Genomic DNA, 16,984 nt, shown 5'->3' on the forward strand with positions numbered 1-16,984 from the left:
CTACTGATGAACAGGCCCTCTGCAAGCTTTTGATCTGGTGCAGAGAGAATGGGTTCAAAGCCGAGCCCCACCTAGTATTCAAATCCGATGTGAAAGCAAAAAGCAAAGTGGCCGCCGGAGTCACGGCAGCCTTTGCAAGCACTTCAGGACCAGGACCGCCACGCCACCGACAACCGCTGGTGTTTGGAGATCCATCGCCAAAACCCCCCGACCTGCACCTGCAGCACCTGCACCATCTGCGCCCCCACTTCCGGACCCCCTGTCGAGCCTGAGGAACAGCCCGGCTGGGTCCAGGACTTGTTGAATCGCCTTGAAAAATTAGAGAAGGGGGCCGGGGAAGAGAAGGCGAATGAGATCAAGGAGACTGACGTTGCTGAGGGCTTGACAACAGCCAGGGGGGAGGTGCAGGGGAATTTGATCTGTCTTTTAAAGTGGGGGTTGAAGAATTGTAATGCTTTAAGTGAGGACAGAAACCGTTATTAGGGCTATTATTTCTGTTTGCTATGTTCGTCTGTATTATGTGTTGTATCCTTTGTATATTGATGCTGAAACGAGGTATGGTTGAAAGGAGGAAATTTGTATGATCTGTAGAGTCATAATGGGATCTTGAGAAAGAAGATGTTTGCCTGCCCGGGAACTGCAAACATCCTCTAAACTAGTTTGAAGGTCAAACACCTGAGAGGGAGGAAGATGAGGAAGGCAGGAGCCTCAGACTGACAGCTGGGACCACTTACTGGTATGCGCATTTGCGCACCCAGGAGGGAAGATTATGTGACTGAAGGCGGAGTTTGTCCGCCCCCCGGTCTGCCTGCTGGCACGTACTGGCCCTACGTGGCAGGATGCACCGGGCTTAAACAGACAGTGCAGAGAGAGGGGGGGTGAGACTCCTAATACTGAGATCCACGTTGTCTCTGCGGGGACGCCCGCCGAGTTAGGAGCCTGTCAGCAACCCTCTAATCTGCCAACTCGAGAAGGTTCAGTCTCAGTATCCTGCCGACAAGTATTACCTCAAGAGTAGTTATTCATACATTGCTTATTAAAGGTGCTTTCACCTGAATAGAGGCTCGCAGTAGCCACATTGTTTTGGGTGATTATTGCCAAATCCCAAGCCCATTCGCACCTAATTGGCGACAAGGATGGGCTTTGGCAATTGAGACAGTGGAACTCACTAGTGAAGTGCACAGCTACGTGAGGTCGTGCCACTCGACAGAAACTATGTTTTTGCTGTTTGTATGTGTAGTCTTTAGATCTTTATTGTATAATATATATCAGCAGAGAGGACTGATTAAGTCCTATTATTAGCACACGGTCATGGTTGCGAGGAACTAGAGGGAATGTGCTGTATGAACCTTTCTGATCATTCAAATTCCATACATAAGCAATTGGAACAATTGCATGAATTGACTACACATTTACAGCACGATACAGGATTCGGCCTTGACAACTGGATAAAAGGTCTCGGTTTGGGCCCATGGCTAACATCAATTGTGCAACACTTAATTACCATAGGGATTGTGTTTATTGCAATTTTGCTTCTTGTACCATGTATCTTTAAATGCTTGCAAAACATGCTTACGCGAATAGTTAATCAAGAGTGGAATACAAGCTTAGTAGCCCAAAAAGAAAACGGGGGAAGTGTAGAGAGCATTGTTCAAACCTGGTTAATGGAAAAAGGACATAGCCAGGCAGAGCTGATACGGAGGGCTTAAGTAAGACAAAGGACAGAGTTTCCTTGAGATAAAGAAGTTGATGCAGCTGCACAAAACAAAGGCAAACAGGAACCCGTTTGATACCGGAAGAATGAAGAACCAAAAGCTGAAATACTGGCTACAAAACAAAAACAAAAACAAAAAACAAAAAAAAAAAGAGGGGGAGAATTGGGAATTTTTTAAATTTTTTGATTTATAGATATTGGAACCAGATGGGTGCCAGCGAAATGGGTGAGACCTTGGCTGGAAGCAAACGCGCCTAGATCAGATGTAGCAGGCAAGCAACCAGTACCCTAGCTGTGGAAAGTGTGAGCCTGCAGAAGGAAAACATGGGAGGAAGAAGTGTTACTGTTGTTATTAGCTGTATATTGTGGCTGTTAGGAGGTAATGTTACTTTTAACGCTATTATAGGGGTTAATGCTGCTTTTAGCGCTAATGGATATGTTATGCTTCTTAGGCAGATTGTTAATTATAACCAAATCAAGAGTTGTTGGCTTTGTGGAACAGCAGATCAACTCGATGCACCGGTGTTAGGTATTAAGTGTTGGGATGGTGTTGTTGATCCTATGTTGCATTCTACTAGTTGTGCCTTGCTTATTGAAATGTGTATCAAATATGATTGAGAATGCTGTAAAGAAGGTTTGGCTGGCTACAATCACTGAGCAAAACGGGTTTGATGATTCTACTAATCTTGTGCATTTTGGTGGTCGTTCCCTGCCTGATTAAGTGTCTGAGACAGACAGTAGACAAAGACATATTTTGGGTGAACCATCAAGAATCCTGGCTTGCTCAAAAACAAGAAGGGGGAATTGTGGGATTCCTGAAGGCCAGTGGTCATGCTGTGAGCAAGCCAGATAAGGGCAGAAGGGCGCCAGACCTAGATGAAAGGGCAGAAGGGCGCCAGGCCTAGCTGAAAGGGTGGAAGGACTGCTGACTAAGAGATAAGGAGATCTTGCGGAGAGTCAGATAAGGAGGCAAAGAGTTGACGCAAATAAGAGCTAACCTATCCTGAGCTCAAGCCTTGCAATATGCATGAACCTAATTAAGTTGTGTATAAGAGTGCACACTGAATGTTCAATAAACGAGTCTTGTCGATGACCATATGGTGTCGCAGTCTCCCTTTCTCCTACACAGTTCTAGCACTCAGGAACTTTATTTGTCATCTTTTAATTTTTTTAGTGTAGACTTACATAATACGTTAACAATACCATCTGCACAAATGTTGCAAACTCTTTTCATATCATCACCATTATATGGGCAATTGAAACAACTAGAGTAAATCAATAGTAGTTTAAAACTATGAAAATAGTTTTCATACCTGCAGGATAACAAGCGTTTCAAACATTTTCAGGTTTGCTTCACATTCATCTTTCTTCAGAGGATTTTCTGTCAGGGAAGGAAAACACACAATTACTTTCTGACTTCACTTACAAACAAAACGTTAACAATTGCAAGTTATAGCTTACCTTTTTGAATGCTGAACAGGAATTTTAGGATTTCCACAAGCGTCTTTGTCATAAGCATTTGTGTTTTGCGCTGAAGGAGAGAGAGAGCATTAAGGTTTTGATTTGGTCAAAACGAGGCAGCAATTCTCACTGCTAAAAATAATATCAATTGAAAGGCAAGGGAATGGAAATTTATTGTAAATATGTATTCTTTGTAGAAATAGCATATATAGTTGCAATATATATTGACTCTACAACGATTTGTTAGGTCTCACAAGAATTTTGAAACTCTCTTTGTTCTTCCTCCTTTGTTCTTCTTTCTCCTTGCCAGGATAATACCCCCAAACAACTGTTTAAAACAACAACAAATGCTCCTCTGTAGTTGCAAGCTAATGATGGACCCTGTCACCTGTGGTGTTCCACCCCACACCTTCTACAATGTTTGAATTCATATTGTCAAAGCAACTGAAGTAAGAATTGGAAAACACATAAGATTTGAGGTATAATAATGCTGCAGGATTTATAAAAATATTAACTGAATTCAGATGGGGATGCCATTGTGTTGAGATGCCTTAAAAAAAAAATCACTGAAAATATTGCTGAAAGAAGCAGCTTTTTTCCCAAGCATTTTTAAAGCACATAAGTAGGAGTATTTAGAATAATTAATGTGTATACTTTATAATTTGAAAAGACCTAGTACCTCCTCAGAATTATCTGCTTTATTCTGCAATACCAGTGTCCCCCACACAGTCAATCTCTCTGCAACTTTCTCAGCTTCGGCAGGAGTCAGAGATTTTAATAGAGTCAGAGATTCTTCTCCCTGCAGGAAAATAAACAAATACATAAATCAAAAGTAGAAAAACAAAAAAGAGTATTTGGTTATGGAAGGGTTTAATTTTCTTAACAGCTAAGTTATGCATGTTTCTTTATTTCAATACAATGCTCGTCTGATAGCCCAGTCAGGGTTTATGCTCTGTTGATGAACTTCAATTGTCTTCACAAAATACATTTACCATGACATGATTTCCTTAAATCTCATGAATAATTTTCACTAAAGCTACAAAGCATGCAGTACAATCTATCTGTTTACTTGCTGAGAGCGATAAAAAGCAAATTAAATTGCAGTCTTGCAAAATAGCTCAGAAAAGTCTTATTTTGAAGTATTCAATACCTTGCATCACAAGACATATTGTATGAGACATATACAAAACTTAGGCACCCTATTACACTGCATTACCAACTAAGAAGAATTTTTTTCGTGTTAGTAAGAAATCAACTTGTTAAAAAGGAATCACAGCAGAAAAAGAGTATCTGAAAAATATTTAGCGTATTTCACCTTCAAAGCTTTTTTTTTAAATGTATATGGAATTTTGTTTTATTTTTGGTGGAAAATGAAAAAGGGTTCACTCTGTTTAAATCTCCGACAAACATCTAATTTTCAATGTTAAGTATAGGTAGTGTAGTTAGTATACAGGTATAGTATTTAGGTAACAGTTAAGTAAGGTTACGTCTACAATTAATAGATGTGCAGTAAAATACAAATATGAAAACTGTGCATAAGACTTGCAAATAGTGCAACTGCTGCCACTGTTTTGGAAAACAGGGCACAGTGTCTTTCACTCCTGAGATCAAGTGACACGAATTATTTCAGTACCCTTTCTTTGTCGATCAGGTCTATCATTCGCAGGATGTAGACTTCCACAGTGGGCAACATATATGTTGTTACAATTTTCAAAGCATCTTCTAGAGAAGTAGAGGTATCTTGCTTAAGAATATATTTCACCAGTCTCTGTAAGAGGAAAACAGATAAAAAGCTGAGCTTTTCAGTTATAGGATAAAGTCATTTATATAAAATAATTTCCCCCCAACACTGTATAATCTGTACTGAGCAAGTTATCTAAAATTTGCCTGTAGGTAAAATTTGACTAAATACTAAATGGGATCAGGTTAGGAAAAAAGAAGATTATGTAGTTGATATAGATGTACAAGTTATCCTTTTAAAATTATAGCTCTCAAAATTCAGGGGCTTCCTCTATCTTAAGAGAATGGCAAAATACGTTAACAGGAATGCACATATTTTCTCCCCATTAAATGGGAGATGCTGAAATCAAAAATCCCTAAACACTGTATTCAGGAAGGGTTAAGTTGTTGTAGCTTGACATTTCCTTAGCTTCCTCTATTCCTTTCCCACTAGGGAAACCGCTAGGTCATTGTTGCTGTGCTAATCAGTGGGGGCCACCTGACATCTTCTAGTTCTTAAATAAAAATCACCAAAATCCACACTTGGCTTTCAGGCAAGTAGAACATGATTAATTTATTCCAACAATAAATAAACCACACGGTTTCTTATCATATGATAAAGAAACCATATAACTCATATAGTTATTGAAAAAAGAGACTTAAGATTGGACTTAAGACTTCTTAACTTATCAGTTCAGACTCAGGCATTTTTAAAAAAAAAAAAAAAAAAAGACAGTGCAAGGAAGTCCCAACTATACAAGAAAACAGATGTTGATAATAAATGGCAGGTCCTATCTGCTAAGTTTTTTGGCAAAATCTGGCCTTTTAATACCTCAATTACATGCAGATAAATATACAGATTTTTGCTTAATAGAGGTCATAGAGAAGTACTGATCATTTACCATTATCATCTGCTTGTCCTTTAAGAGATTCGTATCTCTTATCCCATAGGCTCGCAAAAGCTTCTTCATCTCCATCAGCTGGTAATTCTCTTGCAATAACTTTACTCTGCATAAAAATCAGACCATTATTAGTCTCCTTGCTACTTAGATTTGACCATCATAATACAGAGGATACACAACTTCTTTTTTCAAAAAAGAAATAAATGATTGTTGAAAGAATACAGCAAATCATCTGATGAATGAGAGGCAGAGTATGGGATGTTGCCTTACTTGAAATGATTCATTTCCAAGTGCTGCTTTACCAGCATCTCCACTGCTGCGCTCCATGGTACCATTGCACCATGCATTATTTGCAGAACAGCATCAAATTTCAGCTATGAAAGAAAAGAAGGAATTATCTTTTTCAAAGGAAAATATCAGGTAATCTTGAAGTATTATTCACATTTGATTGATTTATATAAGCATTTTATTTCCTGGCCTAATCTCCACTTGTGTAAAGGCAAAATCATTATCATAGTATGAATGTCAAATTAGATTAGAAAATGGATATAGTAATTTTTGACACTGTAGACCTCAAGTTTCATATCTACAGGAATTGGTACATTTTCCATGTCATTTCAGCAAAACTATGTTGCATATCCCTACTTGAAAACTTGTATAAACAAATATTTAAGACATTTGAGAACATTGTGCCATGTTTTTCATCTAAACTAATAGAGCTACATAATGACTATCTGGTAAAACATACATACATTTGTATCAGAGATGCAGCCAATAGCAGCTATTGCCTTTGCCTCCCATGCAGTTTCAAATACTGAAGTAGACCGTGTACGACAGCGTTCCAGCAAGTCCTGTACATTTTGATAAAGAAGATTAGGATATTTGAATTCAGAAAAGCCAAGAATACACAATGATATAGACAACAATGAAAAAGATTTGGCTAGTCTCTGCTTTTTCTATTAATAACCTATTGCTGAAATAGTAACTTTCAGTAAATTACTATTAGCAGAGATAAGCTCATCAGAAAGCTTGCCTTGTACTTAATTTCACTAAAAATGGTTTGATCAATTGGATTAGATTTCCTGCTTATTCATTCATTCTTCAAATGGGAGAAAATATAAATACCGTTATATACTGTAGTAGTAGTTCATCCTTTTGTAGATTATGTTCACACAGGTAAGGTTTTATAAACTTTTCCAAAATGGATGGGACAAGCTCTGGTGCCAAAATTTTATCAAACATACGAAACACAATAGTAGTTGCATTTTCCTGGGCAAAAAGCAGAACATGCTACGTTAGGCAGGTTAGAACATGCTACGTTTTAGACAGTGATCCTTTCTCTGATGACTGAACTCAGCATCCACTGACCAAATAAACCAAAAGATCTGTGAAATTAGCATCTGTTTAGCTGAAATAGAAGTAAACATCCAACATTCTCCTTTTACAAAGCAGTTTATTGTTCAGTTGTACTTCTAATTTTTCTGTTGCTAATGCTTGTGCCAGGATTTAGTAAATATTTGTCATAAACTGGAAGGGAGTTCAAGTCACACCTTTTCTTAGTACCACAACACATCATACATTTATGTTCCTGTTGAAACACAATTTAATAACACGATGTATAAAATAGTCTTACCAGTTTATGAACACTATTGAAGATTGAAACAATTAAATGAGAATTTCAGGATTCTTGTTCTGCCTATCTTCAAATTCTATCTTACAACATGTTTCTCCTTACCAGAGCTACCCACTGCTCAAAAGAATTGTTTTTGAAGTGCTGCATAATTACCTTTTCAAAATCACAGAGTGCCAGCCTGCAGTTGTATTTTCTGTACAGACTTATCAGTTCATGTAAATCATTTACCAGCTTCTTTAACCGACGTACCTCTTCACAGTCACCACATCTCTGAAACAGTATTCATAGGTAAGACATTAGATGACGTAGTATAGTCTTCAAATCAGTCAAATACTGTCATAAAGAAGAATTTATTCTCCCTATTTCTGATATAAGAGTAATTGACTTACAATGTAGCAAGAATTTCTGATAAGATGTTAAGAAAGGATAATGCAGTATTAGAACTCCTTACATATGGAAGAGCCACAAGCTTTTCATTCACTGAAAGTCTTTACAGACAGATTAGACAAATAAACACCAAGGGAAATATGCCTACAAATGACCCTTTCTTTAGAAGTACTATATTTTTTTCTGATTTCCTGAAAAATTTTGTGTACATTTATTTATGCTTTGCATACTTTATGTATCTCTGCTCAGTTGTTACCTTTATAGCACATAGAATAAAAAGTTTAAGCCACCTATTGAAAATGAGATTTAACAGGAGAAGCTTCTCTACTTTCCATTATGGGCTTCGCACATGGAATTCAGCACTTTAAGACAGCAGATTTAATGAATAGAGAATGTCTTTGTTTTCAGTACAGCTATTTAGCTTCATGCTTCATCAGTTTTCCACTTTCATACCACCACTTTTATAGATGCTGGTATATCTAGAATATGTAAGATACAGATTTATTTGTATTTACATAACTCAATATTTGTGACCTCATGGCTAGCTGATTTTAAAATAGCTATGTGTTAGGGTCTAGGGAAAATGGGTAAAAGTTTAAAAAAAAAAAAAAAAAAGTTAAGATGAAACTTGTTTCTGATTTAAGTTTGCATGTAAGTTCATTAACGAAATAGAAGGTCTTTTTGGTACACAAGCTTCTTTGTGTATTAAAAGATACTCAGATATATTATGCATGATGAGATTGGAACTCAGCTAGTTCCTTTCACCGATTTCATTCTTCCTCATATTAGATCCCCAATAGTGGGGATTAGTGATCTAATCATTCTAGCTCAATTCTATCACAGAGCATACGTTCAGATGTTTCTTAATACCAACTAATTACATCCCCTTCACCTTTCTTACCAAAGGATTCCACTGGTCAAATGTTGTCATTCCCATTTCACCTTGATTTTTACTTGTAAAAAAGGTCTCTGCCATTTGGAGCCCATTTTCTGGCCAATTTGCCTGTTCAAAATAATTGACATTAGCAAACTATATTACACATACAGAAATGCAAGACATGTAAATTTTCTGTAGTTTGACTAACCTTATCAGTTAATTCAAGATTTCGAGCAGCTTGTTCCAGCCATTTTGCTAATATTTTCTGAAATAAATACAGTTATAGAAATTACATAATCTAGGAAAACAAAATTTGATATTAAAAATTATATTTAAAATTGGTTCTTTTAAAACAAAATTGTAGGGGAAAATTTTTTAAAAATAAAGCAAGAATAGAGTTCTGGCCTTTTTTTAAAAAAGGCAATTTCTGTAGGTCCAACTACAATATTGTCTTAGTCTAAGAAAATTACATTCTGTATTTATTAAGTCTATATTTAGTTAAGGCATTTTCTTAGTAGTCCTACCTGTCCCCTTGGCACAACTCTTCTTAAGAAAGGTATCACAACATTTTTAAGCCACAAACATAGTTCCTTTAAAGGAACTGTGACAGGGATGGCATTGAGCAGATTCTCTAGCATTTTCTCATCAAAGCTGCTTTCAAAGTCTGCCTAAAATATCAAAAAAGAATAGTTAGCAGGTTTAAAAGGACTTAACATCCCCATAAACACCAAAGAGATGGTTATGTCCTCTCACCTGATGCCTAAGCCAGAGGTACTGCGCACAAGGTAGATTTCCTTCTTCTAGCTGAAAAAGGATGTTCTTGAAAATATCTTCATTATTCAAAAATTCTGTCCACGCAATGCCGCTAGAGGTTCGAAAATGAAAAGAAAAACTATTACTATATATCAATATTAAAAAGAAAGGGGAGGAAAAAACCTTTGCTAGCTACTGCTATATACTGTAAGAGGTAAGGGCACTTTTAAAGGGTGGAGGAGGGAACTACATGCCTCCAATGTAAGTTTAAAAACTTACACACATATATATATATATATACATACACACACATATATATGTCTGCACAAGACATTTTAAACTTTCACAGGTTTAAAATCCCATTTTAAATTGAAGATATGTTAACCGTTGAAATTACATTTATCTTCAATCTTAATAAATCTTAAAAACAAACCTGAATTTCTCTAGTCCAAAGGCTCCATAGAAAGTGGTAAGTCTTGACTGAGCTCTCAATACCTGTATGCAGACAAGAGATAAAATCAATATATGGATTACAGAATATCAGTATTACATGGTTAGAATAACTATCATGAAGGAGAAATGCAGGAAAAGATTAACAATTTCAGTTAATTACACAGGTAGTATAGTCTGTCTAATAAAAGATTCATCCAGTTTCAAGAAGGATCAAATGAAAACTGTAACTTTGGATTAAAGTTGTGCAATATGCAACACATCTAAGAAATAAAATAAGTAACTAAAAGCCCCTAAGAAAGTTTCTTCCTCCAAATCTGGAGCATTCAGAAATCAATCTTTCTATGGCTGAATGAATCACTTAATTCTGAAAGCTGTCTGAAAGCTGTCAGAAAGCTGACAGTACTACAAACTTTTAAAAACCTCATATCATAAATGTTTAGCATATAGTAGGACATATGCTTGTCCTCACCTCTGTTATGGATACCAAAGGCCCATCAGGTGACAGAGCAATGGACCTGTCATCTTTCTTCAAGATCTGAAACAAATACAGAAAAAATTGGCTGACATCTCAGTTGCTGCAGAATGTATTGGACACAGTAGCATGAATTTAACGAGGACACTAGCACAAAACTATCACCTCTGTAAATTGTGCCCTTTATTCTACAATTTTGGCTGTAACTGGATTTCTACATGCATGCAGGATCAGACAGATAATGTACACTCCTGATTCTGTGTAATAAGGTGGGAAAAACTAAAATGTTTAGAAGGGAAAAATCATGTATTGTGTTTTTAGTTCTGAAAGTAAAAAGAACTTAGGACTGCTCTTCAAAACTAAAACTTCAATATGAAAATAAGAGAGAAATCTCTTTTATGCACTTATGCAGAAAGCAGTAAAAATAATTAATTTCACATAAGTTATGTAGATAATTAACCCATGGACTGCAAGTACACCCTAGAAGCAACTTTTTCAGTCAACATGACCAACATGTGTGCTGTTAACAGTAAGAACTAGACCAGAAGAAACTTTGCTTCTTCATGCAATAGGAGTAAACAGATAATAAGAAGTCTGATTTAACAAAAAAATGAACTTACCCTGACTTTAGCGTAATTTAACATTTCCTGAGTTGTTTCATATAGTGGCCATGGAGCATTTATGCAGTAATCCACAACAAACTGGCTATCCTGTTTGATTGAGGAAAAAAATAATTTAATTCTGAGTGCCTGCCTTTAAAAGTTCAATGAAAATAGTAGGGAAGGAGGATAGAACGCACAAAGGTACCTGAATTTTTTGCAGATTTTCTTTGGCTTCATTCACAAGATCTAGCCACATTGCTTGACCATAACTCCCAACAGAAGCTGAAGCTAATTTCTCTAAAATAGTGTTTGCTTTCACTTTGTATACAAGCTGTTTAAAAACAAAACAACTCTGTTTACAATTTGACAGACTTCAGCTTTAACCAGACAGTATTTAGACTTTTTAAGGCTCTTGCCAGAATCAATCTATTCCTGCAGATTGTAGTAAGAAATACAGCATAACCTCAACTGCAAAAGTGAGATGTGCTGCCTGCAGAATTTGCTTTTAAGTTCCGCTATACTCATTTATCTCCCAAAGTAATTATCAAAAATGGGCAACTTACCTCAACATCCAGTTCAAACTGAATAGCAAAATTCTCAGCTTCAGTGAATTTGTGTTTGTGAAGTAAGCGACTTAGTCTAGGGGTGAAATAAAGTAAGGCATCATACTTAAATTTACATGCCAAGTTACAGATGGGAAAAAAACTAAATTCAAAAGGAAAAAAGTACCTGTTTTCTGGCAAGGCTTCTGTTAAACTTCTCATCACAACAATAGAAACCGGGCCTTCAAGGGAACTGAGGGTGACAAGGGAACTATTTTAGCTTATCTACTTTAAAAATAACAGTATGAAGAATGAATCTGCCATTTTTATACACCAGTAATCTAGTGCTATATGGAACATTATCTTACCTCTGGTGATTTTCGTGAATTCCTTCCAAGAAGTATATTGTGTCCTGTGACAAGTAACAAGAGAAATCATCAGAGTTTCAAACAAGAATCATAAAATAGCATAACTGCAATGCCTTAAGAGCTTATTAATTTGGAGAGTAACCACTGCTCTTCTTTCAAATAAGGTTGTTATTGCTTTTTAATTAAAATCTTAGCATCTGATTTCTTGGATGGTTTCTACCACTCAAAATTTCTGATGGCCTTAACTGGACTTTTCATCTATGCACGGAAACCATTCTACTATCTAAGTGTAACTGCTACCAATTTGCTCTCCAAAGCAAGTGAATCTTCTTCATTTTTTTCCCTCTGAATAACTACCAGGCCACACTATATCCATCTTCACGTCTTTTAGAATTTGACGTCTTTGCAGCATTCCACAAATGGAATATTGTCAAAGTGAGAAATACCACAGCATGTGTCAGACCAAAGAGAAATAGATAATATAAGTCATGATTTTCTCCATAGTGTAGCTGCATATATAATCTTTCCTGTCAGCTATTTTCATCTGTTTCCCATTTTGGTGCACAGCAGATCCAAACTCTGGTACGCTCATCTTAACGATTTTAACGAGCCATTGTTAGTTCTTTCATCTAAAATTTAAATAAATCTTAAATAAACCCAGACCATTTTTTATAGTAAGAAAGTTTTAAACTTCATATAGCTTTTAGCTATAAAGCAGCAAGTAGAATTAACACCAGAATTAAACATTAAACTAATAGATCTGGGCTCAGAAACAACTTGTTCAGCTTGCTATATTTGTGTCTTTTCCTTTGGGACATCATTTAATCCTTTTACATACAGTTCCTGCACAATTTTTAGCACATTTTCCTTCTGTGTAAGAATAACACAGTACCCTCTTTAATAATTATATCTATTCAGATAATTATATTTCTTTAAAGAAAGAAAAATTGAACATACTGTACTGATTCCACTTTGAACAAGTGAAGAAACAATAGATACTTCCAAAGAATACAACAGTTGCATAGTAGGCAGTGCAAAAACCATTAGACTTTTCATCTGGAAAAAAAAAAAAAAACAATGAAACAAAAAAGAGGAAAGAATGAGGACACAAATATAAAAGTCAGAAAAAAGTGTGTCAGTCATATTTGCAAATCATTTCTGGGTTATTATAGAACTAGATGGAAGTCTTTACTTATATATATATATATATATATATATATATATTGCACATATATAATGCAGTATCAGATACTGTCATGTGAGATTAGACCTGCTCAATTTAAAATATTGTACCATGTTCCCTGTGGCACTCTCTCTCAGTTAATGCTACTAGTTGCACACACAGGTAAATGCTGAATACAGCAAAGAGTGCTCTAAAGAAACCTGTTAAGTTATATGAGACAACAGCAAATTCTGCTGCCTCCTATTTGACTACTATTAAACTATCATTAAAAATAATCAAACAGCAGAACTGCTTGCCCTCTAGTCTTACAAGACATAGTAGTGACCCCTTTTTCAGTATACTAAATTACCTAGATGGCAAGTCTCAGTTTTGACCTTGAGCTCCTGTAAGTTCTGCATGCTCCAAATATTTAGTCATCTTCTATTGTTTTTTATTAGTAATCGCATAGTGATTGAGGAAGAGAAAACAAATAAGGAGGTTGTACCTGTTTATTATCGGGTACTGTCAGAATTATCAGTTTAACACTGGCAAGCCCTTGCCTACAGAACAAAGAGCAAAATCTTGTATCAATCTACTGTTAAAACTATTCTGGTTTCTGAGTTTTATAAAACTTAGTTTTCCATAGAAACTAGTATATTTTAGAATCTTATGAAGGACCTAAAACCTTTTAGCATATAGAGGACATTTAATTTCTGACCTTTTAAAGCTTTTGTAACATCTGTTTTTTTTCCCCCCCAATTGCAAGAGCAATGGAAAGCATAAGTCTTGCTTTTTATTAACTTCTTAACAAATAAAACCTTCTTTAAGGACGTGAGTGTAACTTCTCTCCATCTGTATAATGAAGATCTGTTCTAGATTTATCTATTCTAAAGATATAACATTTTTTTATAACAGGCCAGTAAACAATATTACACACCATACTCCAGAGAAGGATTTCCAAAATAGTATAGATTCAGTTCAAACTTTCTTAGCAGCAACAGGCAAACCAAGAAAAAGAATCTCTGAGGAAAACAACAAGGATTTTTGTCCACAAAGCAAACCCAAGAATACTTGAGCTACAGTCCAGTATTTTGGCCTACTGCCTAGAAAAATCTCAGCAACACACATGGAGGTGCAGAAGGGATCTTTCCTACCATGCAGTTCAGTTCTTATACCTCTTCATGTTTAAGCCTGACTTATCTGAACTAACTAGAAATTATTTTTTCTAAAAATCCTTTACAATAGAAAAAGGTCAAGTGACTGCTGGACATTTCCTGTAATGATAGACAACTTTTCAGAATTCATGCTTTAACACTTACTGTGTGACTGAAGAAGAATCGGAATCTGTAGTTAGAAGATATTCTTCAACATGCACTGAAGGCCAATCCCAAATTAAAGTAAGTGTATAGACATCCCACATGGTCAAAATATTCTAGATTAAAACATACAAATATTAAGATATGCTCTCATATTTTTTTCATGGATTATATTTGTTGTATTTTTTGTGAGCAGAATGTTAACATATTCCATAGATTAATACTGTATTATCTGAAGACAAGTATCATTATTTTATGGAAATACATATTTAGAGATACAATTTTAAAATAATTGTTCTAAACTGTTACATTTACCTCTGTATCTAAAACAAGCAGCAGATTGTCAAGAACTTGAAGTTTCACTGCACCTAAAAATAACAGCCATATTTATGTAAATTTAATATTTTTCTTAAAAATACATTTAAAGCACAATTTTTTTACAATACACAATCAATCATTGGAAAAAAAAGTTTAACTTTACAGATCTATGATTTGCCATTAGAATTTTAGCCTCAACAAAAGTAGAATTTACATACACTCGAGAATTTTGAAGCATACACCTTGATTGTATTTTTACAACATAAAGCTTTTTCTTTGTACTTATTAAAAAGGTAATTGAAAATATATTACTTTATGTAACTAAATATGAATTCTACATTTGTCTATGAAGAAATTTTTTTTTACCTTCGATCAGACTTGAATCAGCAAAACTTTGAACAGATGTTAGATTATTGGTACTGTCTATCTCCCATTTGGAGAGCACATAATCACCTTTACCCTATTAATAAAGTGAAATGGGGTTTTACATTAAATGTAGTAATTGACAGATTTGGTTCTTTAATTTTAATTTATTAAAACATTTGTAAAGTTGCAAGACTAACCAAACTCTCTCTTCCCCATGAAAGTTGATAAGTTAGAAAAAATGTATTTAAAAGTTAGCTTTTCTCCTTTCCCATATCAAGAATGACCTTTACCACATCTATTATTACCATCAGCAACACAGACTTTATTGAATAGGAACTTGATAGGAAGACTTTTGCCAACTTTGGCTTGGTCTCTGTAAGCCCAAGGACTAGACTATGCATTAGTCTGTCAAATCTAGGTACCGCAGTGATTTATTAAGGTCTAAGCATTTATTAAGAAAAAAATCTTTTTTTTTTTTTCCTATTCATCATAACAGTGCCAGGTCTGAAATGGCAATTGTTTCCTCAGAGGAAAAAACATAGCCATACAGAACAACTTAAAGCTTAAAAATCTGTAATGAAGGAACTGATAAATGAAAAGTTTTAGCTCATGAAACAGAATGTTTTCTTTTTCAAACAGTTAAGGAGATAAATGTTGCAGATCAAATAAATGACATCATTTAGCACAGAAAAATCATTATAAATATTTTTATCTATTTACCCCTATTATCAGATGGATGTTGTCCATTGAGTTACTTATCACAAAATTCTGACAGCCAAGGCTGTGATACTCTTCCGTGGAAATGAAAGCTGTTTTTATCTGTCCTTGTAACTTGCAGGAGAGGAAAGGGAAGGAAAGAAAACAAAGATAAATTGAAAGTTATTTATATATCAGTGGATAAATCTTTGAACTTAACTGCTTACTTCTCCAAGGTAAGGAAAAAATAAAACACACAATTACTAGTTGTTATAATAAATCAATAAGTAACTTAGACCTGTGAGTTTCATATTTATGTTACAAGCACTACGCATTAACCCATATGCTAGAGAACAGGTATTTCTTACCTTCTTTGCTGTAATCATATCCAGATTGTCAATTGCTATGTTAAAAAATATATATACATAACAGTGTTAAAAATATACAGGACTAACTTAATTTAAGATATTCGATGCTAACCTGATTATTCAGGTTAGCATCAAACACAGCAAAACACGTTTGCCCATATCATTGATAAGGTCTGTTTCTATTATCACAATGTGAAGCGACAGAAAAATAACTAATAACTACAGCTTACACAACATTAAAAATAGTCTTATTATTCTTCAGTACAGTATTACATTATGACTTAAATTCTGCTTCCATACTACTCAGTACCCTCTCTAAAACAACGACTCACAAGAACCCTAGCTAAAGCAGTTTTTGGAAGAATCCAAAACCAATTTTACTATATAACTAGTTCTATTTCAGTTTACTTTGAAACAAACCAAGATCACACTAAATATTTTAGGACAAGGCTCTTGACCTCACTAGAAAGAAGCATAGAAAAGCTTCTTAAATACAGCTAAATACAGTTCATATGAAAATTCTAAAAACTTTGGAGATCATCCTACCTTCCTGTATTTTAGCAAGTGGGAGGCACATAATACAAAAGAATCCATTGCTTGTGAGAATGAACATATGATAGACACCTAAAAACAAACAAACAAAATATTAAAAAAAAGAAAGACACAAGAACTGAGATAAAGACAAAGTATTTAAAACTTACCTGCAACTGCATTATCTTTTTCAATAATGAGATTTAAATAAGTTTTTTCACTTGAAGATTTTTCAACTAAAATCTAAAACAAAATCAACATAGACTATTATTCTACATGTGTTTGGACAAAAACAAAATTTTATTTGAAATACTGAACATCAGTTAAACTCTATGTTTTTCTTG

The 16,984-nt window shown here is 34.9% G+C and overlaps 1 protein-coding gene across 1 annotated transcript in view; it reads right to left on the reverse strand.

Annotated features, from left to right (window-relative positions):
• KNTC1 (kinetochore associated 1) overlaps window positions 1-16,984 on the reverse strand; it is a 36,860-nt gene that overhangs the window by 18,768 nt on the left and 1,108 nt on the right. Inside the window, 29 exon segments of the mRNA XM_088525146.1 lie at window positions 3,028-3,095; window positions 3,176-3,245; window positions 3,855-3,974; window positions 4,809-4,943; window positions 5,797-5,902; window positions 6,067-6,170; window positions 6,549-6,647; window positions 6,922-7,065; window positions 7,583-7,699; window positions 8,718-8,819; window positions 8,902-8,958; window positions 9,218-9,361; window positions 9,447-9,558; window positions 9,880-9,941; window positions 10,369-10,434; window positions 10,992-11,081; window positions 11,179-11,304; window positions 11,537-11,612; window positions 11,703-11,768; window positions 11,884-11,927; window positions 12,841-12,939; window positions 13,551-13,605; window positions 14,365-14,477; window positions 14,677-14,729; window positions 15,046-15,139; window positions 15,766-15,876; window positions 16,110-16,144; window positions 16,656-16,733; window positions 16,811-16,883. Of these exon segments, the coding sequence (XP_088381272.1) occupies window positions 3,028-3,095; window positions 3,176-3,245; window positions 3,855-3,974; window positions 4,809-4,943; window positions 5,797-5,902; window positions 6,067-6,170; window positions 6,549-6,647; window positions 6,922-7,065; window positions 7,583-7,699; window positions 8,718-8,819; window positions 8,902-8,958; window positions 9,218-9,361; window positions 9,447-9,558; window positions 9,880-9,941; window positions 10,369-10,434; window positions 10,992-11,081; window positions 11,179-11,304; window positions 11,537-11,612; window positions 11,703-11,768; window positions 11,884-11,927; window positions 12,841-12,939; window positions 13,551-13,605; window positions 14,365-14,477; window positions 14,677-14,729; window positions 15,046-15,139; window positions 15,766-15,876; window positions 16,110-16,144; window positions 16,656-16,733; window positions 16,811-16,883 (2,619 nt within the window).

This window comes from Tinamus guttatus, unplaced genomic scaffold (assembly GCF_059628265.1).
Source record: "Tinamus guttatus ecotype Peru unplaced genomic scaffold, ASM5962826v1 Tinamus_guttatus_pri_ptg000223l, whole genome shotgun sequence".
In the NCBI taxonomy this organism is placed as follows: domain Eukaryota; kingdom Metazoa; phylum Chordata; class Aves; order Tinamiformes; family Tinamidae; genus Tinamus; species Tinamus guttatus.